The 21,510-nt window shown below is 41.1% G+C and overlaps 2 protein-coding genes across 2 annotated transcripts; one reads left to right on the forward strand and one right to left on the reverse strand.

Moving 5' to 3' along the window:
- Positions 1–37: 37 nt before the first annotated feature.
- On the reverse strand, positions 38–17,555 carry gpam (glycerol-3-phosphate acyltransferase, mitochondrial). The gene is made up of 21 exons (XM_005919672.2): positions 17,337–17,555; positions 14,402–14,539; positions 14,103–14,222; positions 13,499–13,572; positions 12,590–12,703; positions 12,268–12,417; positions 12,071–12,170; positions 8,698–8,834; positions 8,206–8,305; positions 6,469–6,681; positions 6,123–6,236; positions 5,937–6,022; positions 4,980–5,092; positions 3,901–3,971; positions 3,180–3,447; positions 2,822–2,979; positions 2,303–2,380; positions 2,017–2,154; positions 1,702–1,891; positions 1,350–1,408; positions 38–1,263 (listed from the first exon to the last, which is right to left on the reverse strand). Exons 2-21 carry the CDS (start codon positions 14,483–14,485, stop codon positions 1,147–1,149), a joined length of 2,484 nt encoding a protein of 827 aa, XP_005919734.1. The 5' UTR covers positions 14,486–14,539; positions 17,337–17,555; the 3' UTR covers positions 38–1,146.
- A 430-nt stretch (positions 17,556–17,985) lies between these two features.
- On the forward strand, positions 17,986–20,273 carry LOC102305864 (60S ribosomal protein L19). The gene is made up of 6 exons (XM_005919670.2): positions 17,986–18,061; positions 19,026–19,132; positions 19,222–19,344; positions 19,545–19,665; positions 19,761–19,871; positions 19,961–20,273. Exons 1-6 carry the CDS (start codon positions 18,057–18,059, stop codon positions 20,085–20,087), a joined length of 594 nt encoding a protein of 197 aa, XP_005919732.1. The 5' UTR covers positions 17,986–18,056; the 3' UTR covers positions 20,088–20,273.
- Positions 20,274–21,510: the final 1,237 nt, after the last annotated feature.

Below are 21,510 nucleotides of genomic sequence, written 5' to 3' on the forward strand. Positions count from 1 at the left end.
ATGCTATAAAGGCTATACAGCGTGTTTATGATAGAAGAAGAAAAAAAAAAAAAAGAGGTGGTAATCCCAAATATCTGCTTTTCCTGAAAGGCATGTCACAGAGTGTCTGAGCGTGTTGTTATTAGAATAAAAGTGGGTGTGATGGCTGGTATTCATTACTTTAAGTGCTGTGCTGTGTAACATTCATCGAAAAGTGAGGTGTTCTGCAAAAAGAAAAGAGATCAAAGTCACTTTTCATATGAAAAGTTTAAGTGAATGCACTTAGATATTAGTGGTTTGAATGCACTTAACTGTAGGTGGACATTGTTTTAGGCCTTGACTACGCCAGACTTTCAACAGGTACATATTGCATTCGCTAAGTAAATATTGTTCATGGGCCAAACTGCACACTGATTGTTTTTATCTAAAAAAAACAAACAAAAAAAAACAACAACTAGAAATAACTGACCTTCACCGTATGGAGATTTAAATTCATACATTTTGCCACTGAAACCTTGGATATGTACACAATTTGCAGGTGCACTGTATCTCTCTGAGTACAGCGAACTCTTCTCTTTAATTACACCAGAGTGTAATAATTTCAGTGCACTATAAATGAAGTTGTTCTACGTTCTATGTACAGGCAACACATTTTAAACTGTAAGATATTAGAGTGCACTGGAGAGAATACGGCAACTTTATAAACAAGCACAAAGAGTTAACATAAAAATGCCTCTGTTGTTGGTTATGTTTACAGTTATTTTATATGCATATTTTACTTGTTCACTTGTATAGACAAAAGGCAGCTTTGCTTTGTTCAGACTGCACGGTTAAATTATTTTTTCCCATATTAAAACCTTTTGACTTCTGCAAAGTTCACAACGAACGATTCCTAGAGGGACCCCTTCAATGCACGTGTTAAATCAACTGCGCGGTTCTAACACAGGAAGTCAGAGACTGAAACAAAAAGAAAAGAAAAAAAAAAGAAGAAAGGGAAGACTGGCTTCAAGTCTCTTCCGACTACAGCTGATAGTTAGCTGCTTTTACGTGAAGGCACTTCCTGGTAAAGCTTTCCACAGAGTAGCACCTGGGACTGTTTAGAAGTAACCAGTAGAAGCCCTTTATTGGAAGGAGCCTGGGGTCCGAGCTGGGTGACGCGCGTCGCGGTCACAGCAGAGTGAAACCTAAGATGTACTGCAGGAGTTTGTTCCGATTTTCCTGAGGTAGAAAGGTGCCGCTTAGCTCCAGAGTTGTCACCTTGTTTTCTCTCCTCTCCTTTAGGACCTGGAGAATAAACAGAAAACAGGAGGTTTAGCTGGAGGACTCTGCACATCACCCAAATACACACATACAAATGCACACATGCTTACCCCGAGCTCCTTGAATGTCCTCACGGTGTTCTTAACCAGATAATGAGTTGCACTTTCACCTGAATGAAAAGAGAAGTGCTTGAAATACATAAAACAGAGACAGGATCTTACTTTTAAAATTTTTCACTAGCTAAATCCTTCTTTAATCTGATAGTAATCTCTTATTTTTCATGTGAATACTACTTATACTTTTGGACTTTATTCCCAGCACCTAAAAAAAAAATCATGACTGGAAAAACCATTTTCTCATTTTTAGCAATTTTCTCAATTCCAAGTGCGATGTAACACTAGGGAAGTTTTAAATTATTTTTTAAATACATTGTGCAGTATGTGGGCGATATTAGGATATTACCATAACCAGCCACTCCTCTTTCTGTGCGTGTGAGCAGGTATCTGAAGAGCCTCTGGGTGTAGTCGGACTCGACCATGGGCTGGCTCAGACTGTGGACGAAGATCGCAGCCCCACTGTAGGCCTCCAGCACCGGGCTGAGCAGCCGCTGAAGGAAGACAAAGAACTCCTGGTGCTCTGCAGAAACACTCACCTGAAAGACAACACAAACAGACCAAAAGTCAAATAAAGTCATTTTTGATGGTGAACAGTGGATGTTTGGATGTGAATGCTGTGGCGATTGTGTTGGCTGCAAAATTCCAAATTGTCTAAGTATACCTTAAGGTAGCGATCTCTCTGCTCCTCTCCAAAATCGCTGTCCTCATCCTCTTCGTCACTTCTCCAGGAAAGGGGCTCAGCAAACTTTTTGGGCCACGGCTCATCTGTGGGGCTTGGGCTCAGTTCCTCCTGGTCCTCCTGACGCACAAAAACAGATCAGAGGATCTGAAAGTTTCATTACCCAATAGCAACTATCGCTAAGAGTCCTTCCCAAAACATTCAACTTCTGACATTAACCGCCATGATCTGTTATTTTTGTCCAGCGGCTGACGGCCTGTAAACTCACCTCTGCCACATAAAGAACTCCATACTGGATCAGCCTGGTTACTGTGTCATGGAAAACCTGGTAAATAGTCTGGCAAGGCTGTGGGACAGACAGGAGAGATGTAGACACGCTAAAACATGAAACCACATAGGAGTTGAAAATGTAATTTTATAAACAACTACTTGTCAACAAACTTGTTCCATCATTACTAGTGTAAACTAATATGCAAACATTGTAAATAATCTTCATTTAGAGCCTAGGTTAGAGTTACTAATTACGGTGACAGGAATGTCTTAATATTCAGATGATCAATGAGACTATAACCACACAGAGATGAAGTCAAGATTAATTATCTTGTCACAATTGCACAAAACAATGTCTGGCATATATAAAAGGACTCTGATTGTAAACATGTCCACTGCTGAAGAAATGAGGCAGTGGACACGAGGTGGATGACAGCAGTAGTCATAATATCATAGACGCGTATGTAAAATGTGCGCAGACATTTGGAGTGATAAAGATGGAATATGCAGGACTTACTGGTGCTACAGCCACCTCATTGATAAGGAAGTGGGAGAGACCAGCGGCCTTGCGGATGAGTCTCTCTTGACTTAGAAGATGACTACTGGGATTGCCAGGCTGGCGAGCAGACTCTGATTCCATGACCAGCTCTCGCTGCAGCGACAGGACACTACAGGCTGGAGAGGTACAGGAAAACCTGTGTGTTTAGGACTGCTGAACTTAGATCTACTGTCACTTGTTTACCTTCAAACAGCAATTTAAACTAACTATTTTTAAAAAAATTTATTATTCAAGCTTACATGTTCAGTATATTTTTCTTAAATAATAACCACAATGGTGAACCAAAACAGCACATAATACTGTTGGCATAACTTACCAATGATTGCATCAGAAATGAATACATGGAAAAGGCCGTTGCTGTAGAAGTTGAGCTCAAAAAGCGCAGGTACAGTTTGACTAGGTGCAATGGTAAACTCTCCATTGCGATTAGAACTGCTGGTCACATTGAGGCAGTTCCCCAGGAGGTGGAGAGCACGCATGACCACGTCCTCTGAGTTCCCCGAAAAGCCCAAGTCAAAGTCTCGTGACAGGATCTCCTCCTTCATGTTGAAGAAGTCTTCCACTAGCTTGGACAACACCACCCCCTGACACAAAATGAGCAGGAAAAAACAACAACAACAACATCAGAAACTTAAAAAAAAAAAGTATATTGGTGAATTTTAATAAGCCCACTTCAAAATAATAAAAGTCAAGAAACAAAGAAAAAAACTACAAAAGGGCTTTTGGGGTTGTATGCAGCACTGAGCAGTTGTCATGACATTAGTGTGTCTGTAGAGGGCAGAGTCTCACAATTAATGCAAGAGGCGATGAAAGAGAATGCAGGAAGAAATACAATTTTCTAACAGTGTTATCTATTCCTATATTTATGACTTAAGTGTCATGCCCAGGAAGGTGCATACCTGCTAAACGGAAGAGGAACAAGGGGAAAAAAAACAACATACCAGACAGGGTAATAATAGCAGGATTTTAAAAAATGTGAGCTGGTGTATCTGGCAGTGACAGAACACGAGGAGAGAGGAGGCAACAGCTACACATACCTGTCTGTGTCTATACAGCAGTAGACAGGCCACAATGTGGGTCGACATGATTGCTGACGATTTATTGGCCGCTATGAGGAGGAGATACAAAAGGGTATAATAAGCAACACACAACAGAAAGAGAACAAAAAAAGCAGAAGTAGCAGAAGTACTTGTAATTCATTGAGACACCCTTAAAGCAAGACTACAGTGCTGTAAGCCCCAAACTAAGCTGTGTTCAGTTCCTTTTTATATGTGTATATATGTGTATATATGTATAGCATCCAATCATAGCAGATATCAAGTCAGGAAAGTTTACAGAGTATTACAGAGACGATTCAACCTTGAGCGTGATTAAGTGTGGACAAAAAAAAAAAAAAAAAAGTCTTAACATAAAGAAGCCTCAGACAGAACCCAACTCAAGGTGGGTGGCTGTCTGATTTAATAGGCTGGGGAGAAAGGATGTAAAAAAGCTATATACCTGTGTTTTGTTATATATAATTTTAATTAATTCATCAGAGTTTGACTTACTACAAATAAAATATTAAATAGGCCTAAAAGAGCTGATTATATTGATAGCACTCAAAGGCAGAAAGAAAGAGTATGTGAGGGAGTGTGTAAAGACAAGGGTTACTACAGATCACCTAAAGTAGTAATCAAGCATAGAGGTGCAGGACATTTATGAACAGCTAAGCTGGTACTGCATTCTTCCCCCTCCCCTGTGCTTCCATCCTCCCCTTCACCTTATTGGCTAAAAACAACATGCCATCCAGCTGGTGGTTCTGTGATAGGCTGTTGGTTTAAAAAAAAAAAAAAAAAAAAGCTAGTGTAGGAGAATGCAGCTGAATGAGCTGGGGAGAACCGGTTTCTGGAGTGCTATCCCAGGGCAAAACACCCCGAGTGATGTAAAGCGGATGGACTGATGCTGTGCTGTATTTCATGAGTGCTGCCTTTGTGAGCAGGTGCACCTTTAGCACAGGATGAAAAGGAGACTTATGTGCTTATTTAAGGGACGGGTGCTTACTGAAGACTTTTAAATTATGATTCCTAGTCATCGTGCATGTAGTAAACCCACCATCTGCGGGTTGTGATTTTCTTACTAAAGAGAACGTGCTTGGCCAGGTTGTTGATAAGCTGTCGTCTAGAGATGTCCTCGGGCAGCTCTCTGTTCACCTGCTCTTCCTCCTGTCCATCAAACAGCTGAGCATCAGGCCTGGAAGGATAATAACAACAAGCCAATGTGTTTTTTACTGTGTCACACACAGTATGTATAATTTAAGATGGCAGTTGTCATGTCCAAACACACACCAGCTCATCTTTCACTCCTATTTTTGGGAGCTTGCAGTGTAACCCCCAATAATGTTAGAATATAATAATATTGGGTACTGTAAAATGTAATACACATTAGAATATACAACCACTACACGGGGATACAGTATTTAATACCCAAATAAACATAGACGAATAAATAGACAAAAGAGGAACAAAGTGGCATGAGAGTGCCCTGTGTCTGACTTCTCTACAAACAATCTGCCCCTGCTGTTAAAAAGTACTCAAGTTCAAGATCTCAAGTTAATAGCTTACCAATTATTTGTCATCATTTATCTAACGTGATCTCAGGGTGGTTATCTTACTCGTTTACTTCCTGGCTTTTGCCAAAGTCATTGCATGTCTCATCCATCCGTGCCATTAGCAAAACGTGATATGCCACTATTTCACGCGAGTGTTGAAAAGAGTCTTCCATAATATTTGTCTCCAAAGAGTTGAGAAGGTTGTTAATCACCACTGTTGGCACAAGTTTTGAAACTGACTGTAGACCAGCTGGGGCAGACTGCAGTCATCCCAGCGACAGTGCTTTATCGCTCGATTTTACTATGAAGAGACAGCTTTGAACTGATCTGACCCCTGCCAGGGCTAACTAACGACCCGTTCTCAAATGTCACAGAGCCTGCCATGAAGTAGCAGGAGGGAGGTATAGAGCTTGGACATGAAGATTGTCCAGGAAGGTCATGACATGTGAGACTATGGAGTGAGCGTGTGTGTATATTTGTACTAACTCTGCAGAAATAATGGTGGGCATCAAAGCATGTTCCAGAGATACAGGTGGTGGACTATGACGGCTTCTCTGGGTGTCCAAGTACTCCTATAATTGACATAAATGTGACATACGTATTCATAAATACATATTCAATATAAAAAACAAACATGGAAGATTTTCAGCTCTTTTTAGTGTGATTAATCACCTTCAGGGAGAAGGGCTGGTTGAAATCAACACGGACACAACCGTAGTTCTTCCTCAACATCCTGAACACACCACATGCTATTCCCCACCAGCTTTCGTTCTTCTTCGGCTTGCCCTAGAACAAGACAGATTTGAAAGTTACCAAAAATATAGCTATAAGGACACAGCTGAAGCAGTTTGTGTCAAAACATGCTTGGCTCTACCACCAGAAATACATACATTTTCTTCAGTCACAAATTCAAAATCCAACTAATTTATTTTTCTGTGTATTTTTCTTTTTCTGTGCATGATTAAAAAACAAAAAACAGAAACACCTTTGTTGCCACCGACGTCATCCAGACACTCACCAGCTGCTCACTATTGTAGTTTCCCTCAATAATGCGGTCATAGGAGATGCCAACTGGCACCACCAGCACGTCTCCGATGGCCCCCGTGCACATTGTGTCAACCACGATAGACAGCATGCCTGCACGTGCTGGAGATGGCTTACCACTGCGCGACCGAGTCCCCTCCAGAAAGACCTCCAAAAACTGCTGCTGCCGCAACAATTCCTCTGTGTACTACGACAATGACGAAACAGGGAAATGATCAGGTGAATACAAAAAAAGGTGTGTGTCAGACAAATGAGAAAATAATACATGTAAAGGTCGCAGTATTTTTGGTGAAAATGTAATTTGCTGACGTCCCGAAGCAGGAAATTCACTTAATTACAAGCTGACAGTCAAGTAAAGTCAAGGCCATGCCAGTGCTGTAGTAGGCAGGTTAAACATGAGACTCAAAGTGTAGGAAATCGGGTGCATGCTGAGGTAGCTTTGCTGTATAATGATATCCTCCTGAGTACAGTGTGTACACAGCTGTCTTAGCTATGCAGACACTTTTGAGAATAGAAGCTTTGTCCTGAAATAAACTCCAGGCCGTGGCATTCAAAGTAAGCCGGGACGTCTAGGTTCAGTTTTCATGGGAGCAACTGGAGTTAGAGCAGCATGTGACCTTTTTCTACAGCTTGCCTGTGAAAGCTAATTCCATTCTGGCAAGTGACACATGCGTGCCAGATTAAAATCTCACTTTTTAGCAAATTAAATTACTTTGACCACTTTGAATAATTACAGCTGCAACTTGTGCACTCTTTGACATGTGCAATAACACTAAGTGCAATACTCTTTTCTGGCGTCGTTGTATTTTTACTCAGTTGTATACAGCATTTGTATTTTATTTTTATTCTATTGTATATTTTATTCTATTTTATTCTACTGTATATATTGTGTTCTATTTTGTACAGTTGTGTACTGTATTTATTCTTATTGTATTCTAATTTTTGCTTCATAACTTTTGCACTGTCCACTTCCTGCTGTGACAAAACAAATTTCCCACGTGTGGGACTAATAAAGGTTATCTTATCTCATCTTAAGAAAAAGAGGTAAAATATGGTTTGTATAACAGGATTGAATTTCAGCTCATTTCTACTAGCTGCTCATGTCTTGGGCTGATAATTCTTATCCTAAGGACACAATACGAACCTATCTTACAAGCACAATACACTGTTACTTATTGCCAACCCCTTCTGAAGATACAAAGAAAATCTGCCACTCAGATCAACCCATGCAATTAAATAAACCACCTAAGTTTCCATGCTACTTTGTAGAAAACACACTGAAAATCTTCCAAGTAGTTTATGATGGCGAAACACTAACAAAAACCTATGAATCTGCAACACAAGCCTGAACATCTACTCGTCATGTGATACAGAAAAACCTATAATGACCAATACTGGGTTACAACTGGTAAATAAAAGGTTAGATGACGTATAAGCCGACCCAATATGTTTAGAGAGCAAAACCGTTGACACATGGGTCACTACAATAAAGGAAAGGAACATATCTACCCAAACATTTAGTTTGGGCTTACAAATGACAGGACTGTAGCAGAGTCAAAATAAGTTCTTTGGAAGATATAATGCTAATTACAAAGTAAAACTGGAAACAAAGACAAGGCTTAAATAACAAAAACATTTCACTCTCTCATTATTCAATAGAAAAGAACACACAGAGCAGAAAACATGAAGAAAACCCGCTCTGCAGACTTACTGCATGCAAAAGAGATCGGTACAAAATGTCTTTCTTTCCATCTGCAGACTCTTCCATTCTTCGTCGTATGAAGAAACCTCCAAGTTTACGGATCAGGGTGCTGAAAACAAAGAAGTTTTATAAAGTAGTTTCCAAGCTTTTCAATGGGCAGCAACAGCGAGCACAAACTCCACAGCTGTCAGCAAATACAGTTTTAATCAGTGATTTCCTCAAGGTACTAATTTGGATTAAGGTGTGACTATGATGAAAAAGGAGGACAGTTTGATACCGAAGCACTTAAAATATAAAGATGACTCATCCTGACACTTCAGGGACCCATGTTGTAAATACCCATGTAGTACAAAAGGATCAGTGCTGAACCAAATGCTAGTTGAAGCAGGATAAAAAAAAAAAGATTTAACTATCGAACATATTTCCAGGGAATTCTTTATTGTTTGAGTTAAACATACACCTTATTTCCAGATCAATCTTCACACAAGGCCTCATGTTTACCTGAGGATGGGGATGCTTAAGTTGTTTCCAGCAGCGATGTGCGGGGCTTTGATGTTATGACAGAACAGAATCAACGTGATGAGCAGGTAGTCGATGTGGGATTTGTGAACTGGGAGGAAGACCATCGGCACATTTTGCTGCAAAGAAAAGAGAAATAAGCAATTTCTCCTAACACGTTTTTAAGAACTCTGTATGTGATCAATGTTGAGAACTTTTATTATCTACGAGAAATGTACAATGACAGAAAACACCTTGTAAATATTACAAGCAAGAAAATAAACACTCAGCTAAACAGCCAGTTTATTAGGTACACTTGTTCAACTGCTTGTTAACTCACAAGTCCAATCAGCCAATCCCAATAACTGCCCAGGAACTGAATGCATTTAGGTGTGTAAACACAGCCATGATGAACTGCTGAGGTTTAAACCGAGCATCAGAATGGGGAAGAAAGGTCATTTAAGTGATTTTGAACGTGGCTTGAGTGTTGCTGCCAGATGAGCTGATCTAAGTATTTCAGACACTGCTGATCTACTGGGATTTTCCTGTAAAGGAGAAAACATCCAGCAGTTCTTTGAGTAAGAATACCTTGGTGAAGTCAGAGGCCAGAGAAAAATGAGCAGACTGCTTTGAGTTGAACTGAACACTTGATTACTGCTGCAAGATTTGGATGGTAAGGTCAAAATCAGACATAAACAACATAAGGTAGGGATCCATCCTGCATTGTTCGGGCTAATGGTGGTGGGGCAAATTTTCGTAGCAAACTTAAGATCCCATAGTAGAAAATGAGCATCATTTAAACACTAGAACCTAGCTCCGAGTATTGCTACTCATCATACCCATCCCTTTATTGCCGCACTGTACCCATCTTCCAGTGTGAATATCATGCCATGTAACAAAGCTTAAATGATCTCAAACTGGTTTCCTGAACATGACAGCAAGTTCACTATACTCAAATGGCCTCAACAGTCACCAGATCTCAATCAAATGAAGCACCTTTGCAGAGTCGTGGAACGACAGATTTGTATCTCAGATGTGCAGCCAAAAAATCTGCAGCATGATGTTATCATGTCAACACTGTTCAAAATCTGAATCTGTGCCACAGAGAATTAAAGCAGTACTGAAGTCAAAAGGGGCTCCAACCTGGTACTAGCATGGTGTACCTAATAAAGTGGAGTGTATATTTAGTGCTAGTTTATGTATATTTACAACTATCAATCATTTACATTCATAAAGCCTCTTCAGTGGTCAGAAATAAAGGCTGCTTCGCTAGTTAATCAAGACACAGCAAGCAGTGAAGAAGACTATGTACATTAAATACTACATCAGCTTTATCGGTTCACAAACTACAAGCCTAAAACCCCCCACTCCACTGACGACTTGCTCTTAGCCAACACCCTTAACGACTTCTACTGCCGTTTTGACGAGCCATCAGGCAGCCTTCACACCTCCAACGACCCCAACAATAGAGGCACTTTGGACACTCATTCCCCCACCTCTCCCCCCTCCATAGAGCCATCACCGCCTTCAAACTGTTCACCTGCAACACCCCCCCTCCTCACCCCACACAAAAGAGGATTTCACACCACCTCCTCCGACCACAACTCTTCATATTCATGAAGCAGATGTGAGGAAGCAGTTTAGGAGTCTGAATGCTCGAAAAGCTCCCGGCCCAGACGGTGTGTCTCCTGCCACCCTCAGACACTGTGCAAACGAGCTGGCCCCAGTGTTTTCTGGCATCTTCAACTCCTCACTGCAGGCATGTCATGTGCCTGCCTGCTTCAAGTCCTCTACCATAATCCCTGTCCCCAAGAAACCTAGGATCACTGGACTAAATGACTACAGACCCGTGGCTCTGACATCTGTGGTCATGAAGTCATTTGAGCGCCTGGTTCTCTCCCATCTCAAGACCCTCACCGCCCCCCTCCTGGACCCCTTGCAGTTTGCATATAGAGCCAACAGGTCTGTAGACGACGCCATCAACATGGCCCTACACTACATCCTGCAGCATCTGGACTCCCCAGGAACCTACGCCAGGATCCTGTTTGTGGACTTCAGCTCTGCCTTCAACACCATCCTTCCAGACCATCTCCGAGGCAAGCTTTCCCAGATGAATGTGCCTGATCCCATCTGCCGGTGGATCACTGACTTCCTGACGGACAGGAAGCAGCACGTGAGGCTGGGAAAGAATGTCTCGGACTCCCGGACCATCAGCACTGGCTCCCCTCAGGGCTGTGTTCTTTCTCCTCTGCTCTTCTCCCTGTACACCAACTGCTGCACCTCCACCCACCAGTCTGTCAAGCTAATCAAGTTCGCAGATGACACCACCGTCATTGGGCTCATCTCGGACGGGGACGAGTCTGCCTACAGGAGGGAGGTTGAACGTCTGGTGTCCTGGTGCAGCCACAACAACCTGGTGCTGAATGCCCAGAAGACAGTGGAGATTATTGTGGACTTCAGGAAGCACACAGCCCCACTCCCCCCCATCATCCTGACTGACACCCCCATCACCTCTGTGGACTCATTCCGCTTCCTGGGTACCACCATCACCCAGGACCTGAAGTGGGAGCCCACCATCACCTCCGTCATCAAGAAAGCCCAGCAGAGGATGTACTTCCTGAGGCAGCTGAAGAAATTCAACCTGCCAACACGGACGATGATGCAGTTCTACACTGCAATCATCGAGTCCATCCTCACCTCCTCCATCACCGTGTGGTACGCTGGAGCCACTATCAGGGACAAACAGAGACTGCAGCGTGTTGTGCGCTCTGCTGAGAAGGTGATTGGCTGCAGACTCCCATCTCTGCAGGACCTGTACACCTCCAGGACACTGCGGCGTGCAGCCCGGATCTCAGCTGACCCTTCTCACCCTGGACACAGTCTGTTTGACCTGCTCCCCTCAGGCAGGAGGCTCCGGTCCATTCGCACCAGAACCTCTCGCCATAAGAACAGTTTCTTCCCCTCTGCTGTTGGACACATGAACAATAACCACATGACTGTCCCCGCCACTAACACATGACCCTACGCTGTGTCACTGCATCATTTCATGTTTGGCACTGATCACCACCTGCACTCATGTATATATCTTTCTACGTAGCACTCATAATTCTTATTCTCATGTATATCTCATGCACATATCTTTCTTTCTACATAGCACTTTAATTCTTATGTTTGCACTGAAGCACCGCAGCAATTTCCTAATGTTGTAAACCTCAACATCTGGCAATAAACCCCATTCTGATTCTGATTCTGATTAGCCGTTACCGTTTTCAGCAATCAGAAACAAGTTTTCAATATTAATGGAAAAAACAGTCTTACTCATTTTGGGGAGCAGATTGTGCTGAGACAGTTTATCATGTGTGTCTTTGCCCCTCACCTCTGTAGCAGCTTTCTTCACCATTTCCAGCTGTCCTTTGTGGATCTGGATGCTCCAGAAGAAGCCATTAAACAGCCTCAAAAGCACCCAACCAGTTAGCCTAATCCAAAAGAAAAATTAAGATGTAGAACAGAACACAACATAGCAGGATTGCTTAAGGCATTACAATATTGTCATAAACTAAAAAGTATAAATACCTAATGAAGGCTGGGGAAATGTTAGCAACCATCTCTTGGAGGAAGGCCCTGGCTTTCTGCTTTACTTTGCTGACAGCTTTGTGCTCCTGGCCAGGCTGGCTGGCTGCAGCATCCAAGTCTGTTGCTACTGTCACAATAGCATCCTCCACCCTGCAATCAACAAAAGAAGAACACAAACATAAAGCTGCCTCTTCTAACATTCAACGCATTGTCTCCATTTCTCTAATAAAATGGTTTCTTTATGTCCACCATATCACAAATTTATCTATGATTGGAAAATAAAGTTTGATGTGGGCTGAATTTCCTGTATCCTGACTTTTACCTGCTGTTGTTGAGTACGTTATCCACCATGTTCCTGGTGAACATGTCCTTGTGGACATCTCTCTCCACAACGAAAAGCACATAACTCAGTCTGCGTGCCAGCCAGCCCCGCTGTCTAGATGAGCACACACAGAAAAACGCTTGCATAAAACCACATAAACGATACATATTTACATACGAGAAGAGATTCTCAAATATACTCAGATAAATGCTGTAAGCTGTGTTATAAACATGAGCCTTGCTTTTCGCACAAAAACACATAAGTTAAATATACGAATCAACATCCAGATAAGGGACAGTCAGGAATACTTGCACGACTTTTCATGGTAATATCACATTTCCAGGAACTGCAGAACAATGCATAACCTGCATAACCCAAACACACAGCTTCATCATCAACAGCTGTGTTACAGGTCAGGTTTGCTATACCTTGATGAGCTTTCATGTAACATAATACTGACTGTGTCAGGACAAAGCAAACGATGCTAACCCAACCATGCTGAGTACGGTACATCACCATCTCTGTTTCCATGCTAATAGAACTAGATATTAACTTATTTCTGTTTTTCCCCATTCGGTTTGGAGCATGGTGGCATATATCTTACTGAGTATTGTCAACAAAAGCCAGCCACTGGGTGCATGTGTCTGGTGTCCACTGACAAACACTGTAAATTATTCATCTGTCGACCTTTCCACAATTTCAGAGAGTCATCCTCTTGACTTAAATCCAGTTATTTTACACTGGTTGTTAAGAATTTCACCCTAAATCTGAACTGCATTCAATGGGACTGATTGGAGATCAGAGGACTGACAAGGCAAGTAGAGACTTTCCTGTTCTGCCAAAGCACGACGTGAAGTTTCAGTTGAAGAATGTTCCTAAAGTGGAAGGGAAGTGAAAAGCTCCGTTTACCTAGTGTGGGTCTCGTTTATGTAGATGACGTTTCGCAGACCCAGAGATGGAATACTGGGATTGAACAGTCTCTCCTGTAAGGAACAAAAAAGATAAAAAAATGAGAAAGTAACTCGAATCAGTTTTGTTTCGCGTTACTTTACAGCTTGTTATGCTTTAATTCTCGTTAAGAAAATAAATTTAACTAGAATTGAACCTTTTAACAGCTAATTTTTTATATTACTGCACTAAACTCAATAATGAGGTGTTTTAAGAATTGCTTTATGTCTAAAAAAAAACATTCCTTGAAAATGCCTTGCAACCACTTTTCAGATTTTCACCTTTATCATATAAACACAGGAAGACAACCTGAGATCCACATATCATTTAATTAGCAAATTAAATAATCAAATTAGATCTGAATAAATTATATGAATAATAATGACTTATCTAAAATTATTTTTAATTATGATTTTTTTAAGAGGACTGCTTGTTTTTTCGAACAGCCAGGATAGATCGAGTTAGCAGGAACTATTCGATTCCATGCTGGCCAATTTCTTTACAAAAGACCAGAAATCAGCAAATGAACTCAAGCCACAGTTAATTAGCCGTGATGTAATTTTACCCAGCTCTGTGGTGTACAGGAGTGACAGCAGCGCCCCACAAAGGGCCTCTTTCTGTTCAGCAGACCCTCCTTCCACGTGCTGGCGACATTACGCAGGACTGAAGGGCTGGTGCTGCGGTCCTTGAAATGCATAAAAAAAAAGATTGATCAGGAAGAAGCAAAAGCATCACATGAAAGGACCATGTGTGCTGATATGAGATTTATCGCCTTTGATCTTGGGGGGGATGCATGGAGCTGTTCTGAATGTACAATGAAAATTACAACAACAACAAAAAGAAAACAAATTAATTGTGGCTTACCGAGTCTTCATTGGGATGTTTCCAGCGGTTACACCACTGCTCTCCATTGCTGACCTGCAGCAGCAAGCCATCTGACAGCTCCATGCTCTCTGCTGTCTCCTTCCTCTCCCTCCTGGTCACACACCACTAGCTGGCAAGCTGACAGCACACACAAATACAATACAGTTATATTTTTTTTAATTTAAGTGATCAATAAATATTAGTGAGTAGCACAAAGAAAATGCACAGAGTTTAAATCTAGCTGGTGGAAAAATACAACACTCACTGCAGCAATGTATTAAGCTACAGTGGGCGACATAGCTTATATCGCCTTCACAAGCAGCCTCTGCTCAGCATTTTGACTGCATGAGCAATGATGGTGAACAACCAGATGTTAACAGCTTCCTTTCAACTTTAAAACCAAAAGTCAGCACCTCCCACATGAGGCATCGCTGTGCTATTCAGATTCAGTCAACGCTGGCATGCTCCGGTTAGACCTGATTTTCTAAGAAAAGTCGGAAGTCATACTGGAAAAACCAACAAGATGCAGCAGATAATAATGTATATTAATCACCCCAACATCTCAGACTGAATGCAGTCTGGTGGGACTAGTTAACAGAGAAGTCAAAGTTTTACTTCTTTAACTGATATGCGAGTAAGCCATTTTAAATAGCAGTGTGACCACAGATAGGGCAAAGACTTCCTCATTTTAGAAAACACAAACATTTTCAAACACCAAACAATGCACTTCTAAAGATGTTAATTAAGATCATCATCTGCCCTCAAGACACAGCTGTCGTACTCAACTCCAGCTGACAAGAACCTTAAATTAAATGCACAAACTCAGATATATGCAGCCAAACTACGCTGCTCTTTTTTTGGTTTAGCTTAATGCACACATTAAATATTTGACAATGGAAAAAAACAAATAACAGAACCAAATAAAGCTTTTACTTTGGGAAGCAGCAGGTTTATGGCACAGAAAAATTATCATTTTATCAAAAGGCCCGCAGTTAGATTGAGTAACAACATCAACTACTATGTACGCATTTATTGGCTGAACAGTGCTATCTGACAAGTCACCAGTTCACCATGATTTCTGGCAGAGGCCCATTGGCAAACAACAACAAAACAAAAGTAAAACGCAAGTATTGCCCAAGCTGACATTTTAACATGAGTATCAGCTCACGGTTACACAGCTGGAGCGTCCCTATCAGTCACTATGTAGAAATGGTCACTACACAAAATAGCAATCTAAAAATAACATAATGGGAAGCTTTTGTTTGGCATTTTAAACATAATTTGTCTAATGTGCCTCAAATGACACTTTGCTTTTGTTACACACCAGTTGCCCTGCATAACACTGGTAAGCGTCCTGAAACAAAGTCAAAATTTACACTAAACACACAATGCTGGAGGATTTTACAATGAACCAAACATAGCATAACCACTGAACCTTCCTGAAGAAACAAGGTAAGGGGATAGCTAGACATCAGTAAGGAAAGAGAGAAGATGTGAAGAGAACGCACAAAGGTAATTAAGAGAATGTCTCTGATTAGCCTGGAAATGAGTCAATTTATGAATGAATGCTTACACAGACTGTACAGTACGTGTGTCAGTTAAGGACACTGTCGGTCCATCTTTCTCTGAATAATACGTCTGACTGTCAGCAGACTGGCCTCTTCACAAAAATGTTCCTGCCTAACAAGCTTCAATGAATGAATGAACATTGTGACATTGTCCTCCTGTGGTGTCATGGTTGTAGTGGGTGATGTGCACACAGATGAGGGAAGCAGAGATTTCAAAGGGGTCAACGGCCGAGAGTACTCCAGAAAAACAAAGACCTCCAAGAATGAGGAGCTTGAGGGAATTAGATAACAAGTGAAGGTAGCCCTTACACTGCATTAAAGTTTAATGAGTACACGGATAATAACATTCAACGTATGCAAATCCTATAAACTAATTTGAATAATTTTCATGGGATATATCTACATTAGTTTGTAGCAACTTCCACTATCTGTTATAACGTTGTTAAATATTTGATTCAATCAGTAATTTCAAAATGAAGTATCATCAAGAAATTATTTTAAAAAAAAAAACAACACGCTGAGGCGCTACTATCGGGACACTGGCAAAGTATGGCCTGGGCCATCTGCCACACAATCACGTTTTATTTACCTTTAGCAAAATCATGCCTGTTCATGCACACTGAAAACCACTGGGTTAATCCGGCAGACAGGCTCAGACCTGCCTTGCAATAAGCAGGTCAAACAGGAGAGGTCTCTTTGTGACAGATGGTCAGTTCAGATAACTAGCTGATCAGACAACAATAGCACCAACCAGCCATGCCCATGTCTAGCTTGGCCGCGGAAACGCGGTACTGTTCAGTTACAGCCGACACCTCCTAGAAAGACATTATTAAAAAGTCTCCAGTTTGTGCATTTGGATGGTGTTGCGTAAAGTTATTAAAACGTGATGTGAGCAGCTTCCGTGACCGTCTGTGGCACGCTGCATGGCATGCTTCCGAGCTTCATGAGGCACATCTCATCTTACAGCTAACGCCGGTACTCACGATGGTCTCCAAGACAGGGGTGACTTTAACCTGTTCTCCACTCGATGTCTTAATCTAGTCTGAATCTTAAATGATTAGCATTAGCCCGGTTTACCTCAGTGCGGATGAGACATGGAAAAATGTCAAATCCTACACTGCCGGGGGTCGTCTCGAACTCAATGTCAGTGTAAAGTTGACCGACTATGTCGTGTTTTAAGGTGGAAAACGGCTCTAAATGATAAGTAATTATCTCTCACAACCGTGTCAACAAGTCCATATTAACGACACAGTTACTGTTTCTATGACAGGACAGGACCGGCGTTAGTAATAGTTACTAATAATGCAACGATGTAGCTGTTAGCATTAGCTCTCCAGCCACGCTCGCGAGAATGGACTCTCACTTACCTTGACAACAGTGTTACGCTGAGTCATATCTAAAATGTAAGCTTATCGACAAACAGCCGGCCGCTGAGTATTTCGGTACGCTTCTTTTGTAACACACTAGCTCCACTGTCCTTGGTACACCGGACAACACAGCTCTGACACTCGGGGATGTGTGACAGGAGGGAGGACCACTTGCGGTGGTTTTGTTTTGGTACAAGCAGCGGCGCCGCTCTGCCACCAGCCAGAAGAGGGCAGCACGACGCCACTTTGACCACTTTGCGTTGCAATTTGACAACATTAAACACTTAATATAAAGGTCCGTTAGTATTTCTATTTTTTTGTCCATTTTTTATTTGATGTGGAAATGTGTCATCTTGACAAAGCTTTTTTATTTTTTCTTTTAAAGCTGTTTTTAAAATGCAGTCTTTGAAACATTGGGTTAACGCGCCCTCCAGTGGGCGGATTGATACAAGCATTTTATCGGACCGTACCACTGTGCTACATCAATAGGGTTACTGTGGCTTATTTTAAGACGCAGTAAACCAAAGCCAAAAGATTAAGATGATTAATTATTTGGTATTAATTATTAGTTAATATTTAACTATTCTGTCACTTCATAAACATTGGCTGTATTTACATTTCTATATATTACAGCCACAGTTGTCTCACCCATGGCAATGGCTATAATGGTAGTGTCACAAACGTTCTATTTCCTTCGTTTCTATCAAGCTAGCAGCAGCCATGAGGTAAGCTGTATATTTGAAATTTAATTAAGCTTTTCATTTCCAAGCAGAGTGCAGGAAGTGTTAGAGATTCTTTTTATTTAAAACAGCGGGGAGAACTGTCTAGATGACTTTGAGTGAATTCGCTCATTTCTACCAGAATGCGTTGATGGCCTTTGTTGGTAAGCAAACCGTGCTAATATAGTGAGACATGTCACAACATGTTAGAAGACAGCCCGTCTACTGAGCCAGGCATCAGCTGTAAAGACTGCAGTGTTTTGATTTTTTTTCAACAAGCTGACGAATGGATTGAGTGAAATAAAACAGATTTAATAATGAAAGTCAATTATCTCGGCAAGGTAGAGGTGTTACTTGTTGTCATGTGTTTTGGTACTTGGGCTACAGTCTTCTTCTCCCAAGTGGAAAACCAACCAGTAAACAAACAAGTTTACTGCACATCTAAAAGTCAGCAAATGACGTTTCAATCTTTTAGAGCCTTTCATCAAAAAACACTCAAATGGGAGTTCAGTAGCTGATTTGTCCATTTATGTAACAGTTAGTTTATGACACTCGAAGAAAATAATTTAAATGATATATTGGCGTTAGGCGCTCAACTGGTCAAGGTCACACCTTCTTGTATAGGCATAAAAAATTAGGTATGAAGTAAAAATGGCTTATGAACACAATCGAGAGTGCTTTTTAATTGAATGGTGATGGGTAGGCAAAGTTTATTCCATCCTAACAAATAAGATTGTACTACAGAAACGTAGAATGTGACATATTTTTTTCATGTATGTTTTCTGTAACTGCCAGGGTGAATTAGTAATAGAATTATAATTTCTATTACTAAACTAGATTAAACTAAATCAAATGATACGCTTCTTCTTGCTGTAATATTGGGGGTTTTGTTTGTTTGTTTGTTTGTTTTTAATTTAGTTTAATAAAAACTATTTCCAACAGTGCTTATATAATGATTTTGCTCTCCCAGCATGCTCAGGCTCCAGAAGCGCTTGGCCTCCAGTGTCTTGCGCTGTGGTAAAAAGAAAGTGTGGCTGGACCCCAACGAGACCAATGAGATTGCCAACGCAAACTCTCGTGAGTTGTTTCCTTTGTGGATTTATGTAGTAGGCTCTGGGCTCCTTAAATTTACGCTTTTATTTAAATGAATTTTATTTGGGCCACAGGCCAGCAGATACGAAAACTGGTAAAGGATGGACTGATCATCAGAAAACCTGTGACTGTTCATTCCCGTGCACGCTGCCGCAAGAACACACTGGCACGCCGCAAGGGACGTCACACGGGTTATGGTGAGTAGTTAGGTTATTGTTATCTTTCCCCAAATTTGCTTTCACTAATAATGTGGCTAATAATTGCGTATTTGGGAAAATAAAATCAAGCGGTGTGTACATGTTAAGGACTGCTTATAGAAACTGCAACTAGTGGTGGTTTCAGTATGAACTTGGAGTAAGATAAGAGTTTTATTTCAGTAATATAATTTTCTTTCCAGGTAAGAGAAAGGGCACGGCCAATGCTCGTATGCCGGAGAAGTTGTCATGGATGCGGCGCATGAGAATTCTGCGACGTCTTCTTCGTCGCTACAGGGAGTCCAAAAAAATTGACAGGCACATGTAAGAGTGAATGTCATCACTGATGTACTCACTGATCATGAATAAGGTTTTATGTCAGTTTCATTGATAGATGAGTAATGTTTTGTGTCTTCTAGGTACCACAGTCTCTACCTAAGAGCCAAGGGTAATGTCTTCAAAAACAAACGCATCCTTATGGAGCACATCCACAAATTAAAGGCTGACAAGGCTCGCAAGAAGCTCCTGGCGTACGTTTCCACTTCTTCTTTTCTTGTATTATTTCACTCCAAGCGCAGCAACATTTATACACTGAAATGAATTTGTTTCTGTCCTGCAGTGACCAAGCCGAGGCCCGGCGCACAAAGACAAGAGAAGCCCGCAAACGCAGAGAAGAGCGTCTCCAGGCCAAGAAAGAAGAGATCATCAAGAACTTATCAAAGGAGGAGGAAACTACAAAAAAGTGAATCTAAAATGTATTAAAATCTTGTGAGGATCAGCTTTTGGTTGTGAATAAATGTGGATAAGAGAAAATATCATCAGTAATGTTCTTGCCTTGATATTAACAATGATTTGACATGAAAAGAGTACTTTGGAAAACATTTCATTTTGATTATGATTTATATATACCTGAATAAACAGAGGTGAGAGAAGCCCTTTTCTTCTTTTAACATGGCCATATATATTGTAATATTGCTATGAAAAGACAGCAAACTATGCTTCTGAGGTAATGTTCTGAACACTACAAAAGGTGGCAGCAGAGTGCCAAATACATCTACGTGTATGTCTACTTATTTTAGCCAGAGGAAATTAAACTAGAAAGAGAACTGGTAAAAAAAAAAAAAAAAGTCATTTTCAATCAGCAACTTGATCACACAGCACAGTATTCCTCACTGGTATTATTAAAAATGGTAGATAAGCAACTTGGTAACAAACAAAGATCTTCCACTTTTTCCACATATAGCTTATAGTTCAATTTGTGTTCATTCAGCAAAAGCACTGCAAGCATTTGTGCATTTTTAGGAAGGTAGAGGTAGCAACAATTTAGCTGCTGTTAAATTACATATTTTATAAGGGAACATTTATAAATATAATAGTAACTTCCTTGCTGAGGCAAACGTTCTCGAGTCATATTCATCCTTAGAGTATGGGCATCTGAAGCTTGGGTTGGATGCCATGCAGACTCGGCTGATAGTGAGGAGCAGTGTTACGTAACAGGAAGCTCTCACCATACTGGATTTTTCTGAAGATGGCCTGTAAGGAATGTGTTCACATTAACTGGCTGTAGTTCTATAACAAAATCTATTAACTTTGTAAAGCAACTCATGCATTATTAAATACTCAATGGTCTGCTCCGTAAAAGCTTCTTATTTTAAATTATTTTCCTGCTTCGTTTTTCCTGAAAGCAGGCACCAAAGTAGCAGAAGCTCAGACAACCACCGTTAGCCCCATTAAACCTGTGCTACTGACACTCCAGACATCCACTTATTTCTTGCTTGAGCCTTGAAGGATTTCATTTTTCATGCATGCAGAAGAAGGTGTGACTGAAGTGTACAGATGCATCCTGTGGTAACTGGGACAGACAGGCTGCTGCTGTGCTGTGCAAGTGTGTGTGCATGAGAGAAAGGGGAGTTTTTACTATCCAAAGCACACTCAGCATTTCAGATCATTTTAAATACAGCAATCTGGAAAACAAAAAATAATCCCTGTACACTTTATTGGAATGTAAACTCGTCACTTACAATTTTCTGCCACCTCCTCCTTATTCTTAAGCTGCTATGTCTGTGACTGACAGTCATGCATAAACAATGGGACACTCAAGCTTTTGAAGCTGGCAGTGAAGAGCCCTCACATCTACAGTCTGGGTTTCAAAGGCCTTGAGTAGCTGGA

This window comes from Haplochromis burtoni, unplaced genomic scaffold (assembly GCF_018398535.1).
Source record: "Haplochromis burtoni strain Fernald_Lab_line unplaced genomic scaffold, NCSU_Asbu1 Contig_37, whole genome shotgun sequence".
Classification (NCBI taxonomy): Eukaryota; Metazoa; Chordata; class Actinopteri; order Cichliformes; family Cichlidae; genus Haplochromis; species Haplochromis burtoni.

Coding starts and splice junctions, on each gene's coding strand:
- gpam (XM_005919672.2), bottom strand. CDS start 14,485: ATGGAGCTGTCAGATGGCTTGCTGCTGCAGGTCAGCAATGGAGAGCAG. Junction 8,306..8,697: donor TTAAGCATCCCCATCCTCAG/GTAAACATGAGG, acceptor CTTTGTTTTCAG/CACCCTGATCCGTAAACTTG. Junction 1,892..2,016: donor AGAGAGATCGCTACCTTAAG/GTATACTTAGAC, acceptor GTTGTCTTTCAG/GTGAGTGTTTCTGCAGAGCA.
- LOC102305864 (XM_005919670.2), top strand. Junction 19,345..19,544: donor GGGACGTCACACGGGTTATG/GTGAGTAGTTAG, acceptor TTTTCTTTCCAG/GTAAGAGAAAGGGCACGGCC. Junction 19,872..19,960: donor GCTCGCAAGAAGCTCCTGGC/GTACGTTTCCAC, acceptor TCTGTCCTGCAG/TGACCAAGCCGAGGCCCGGC.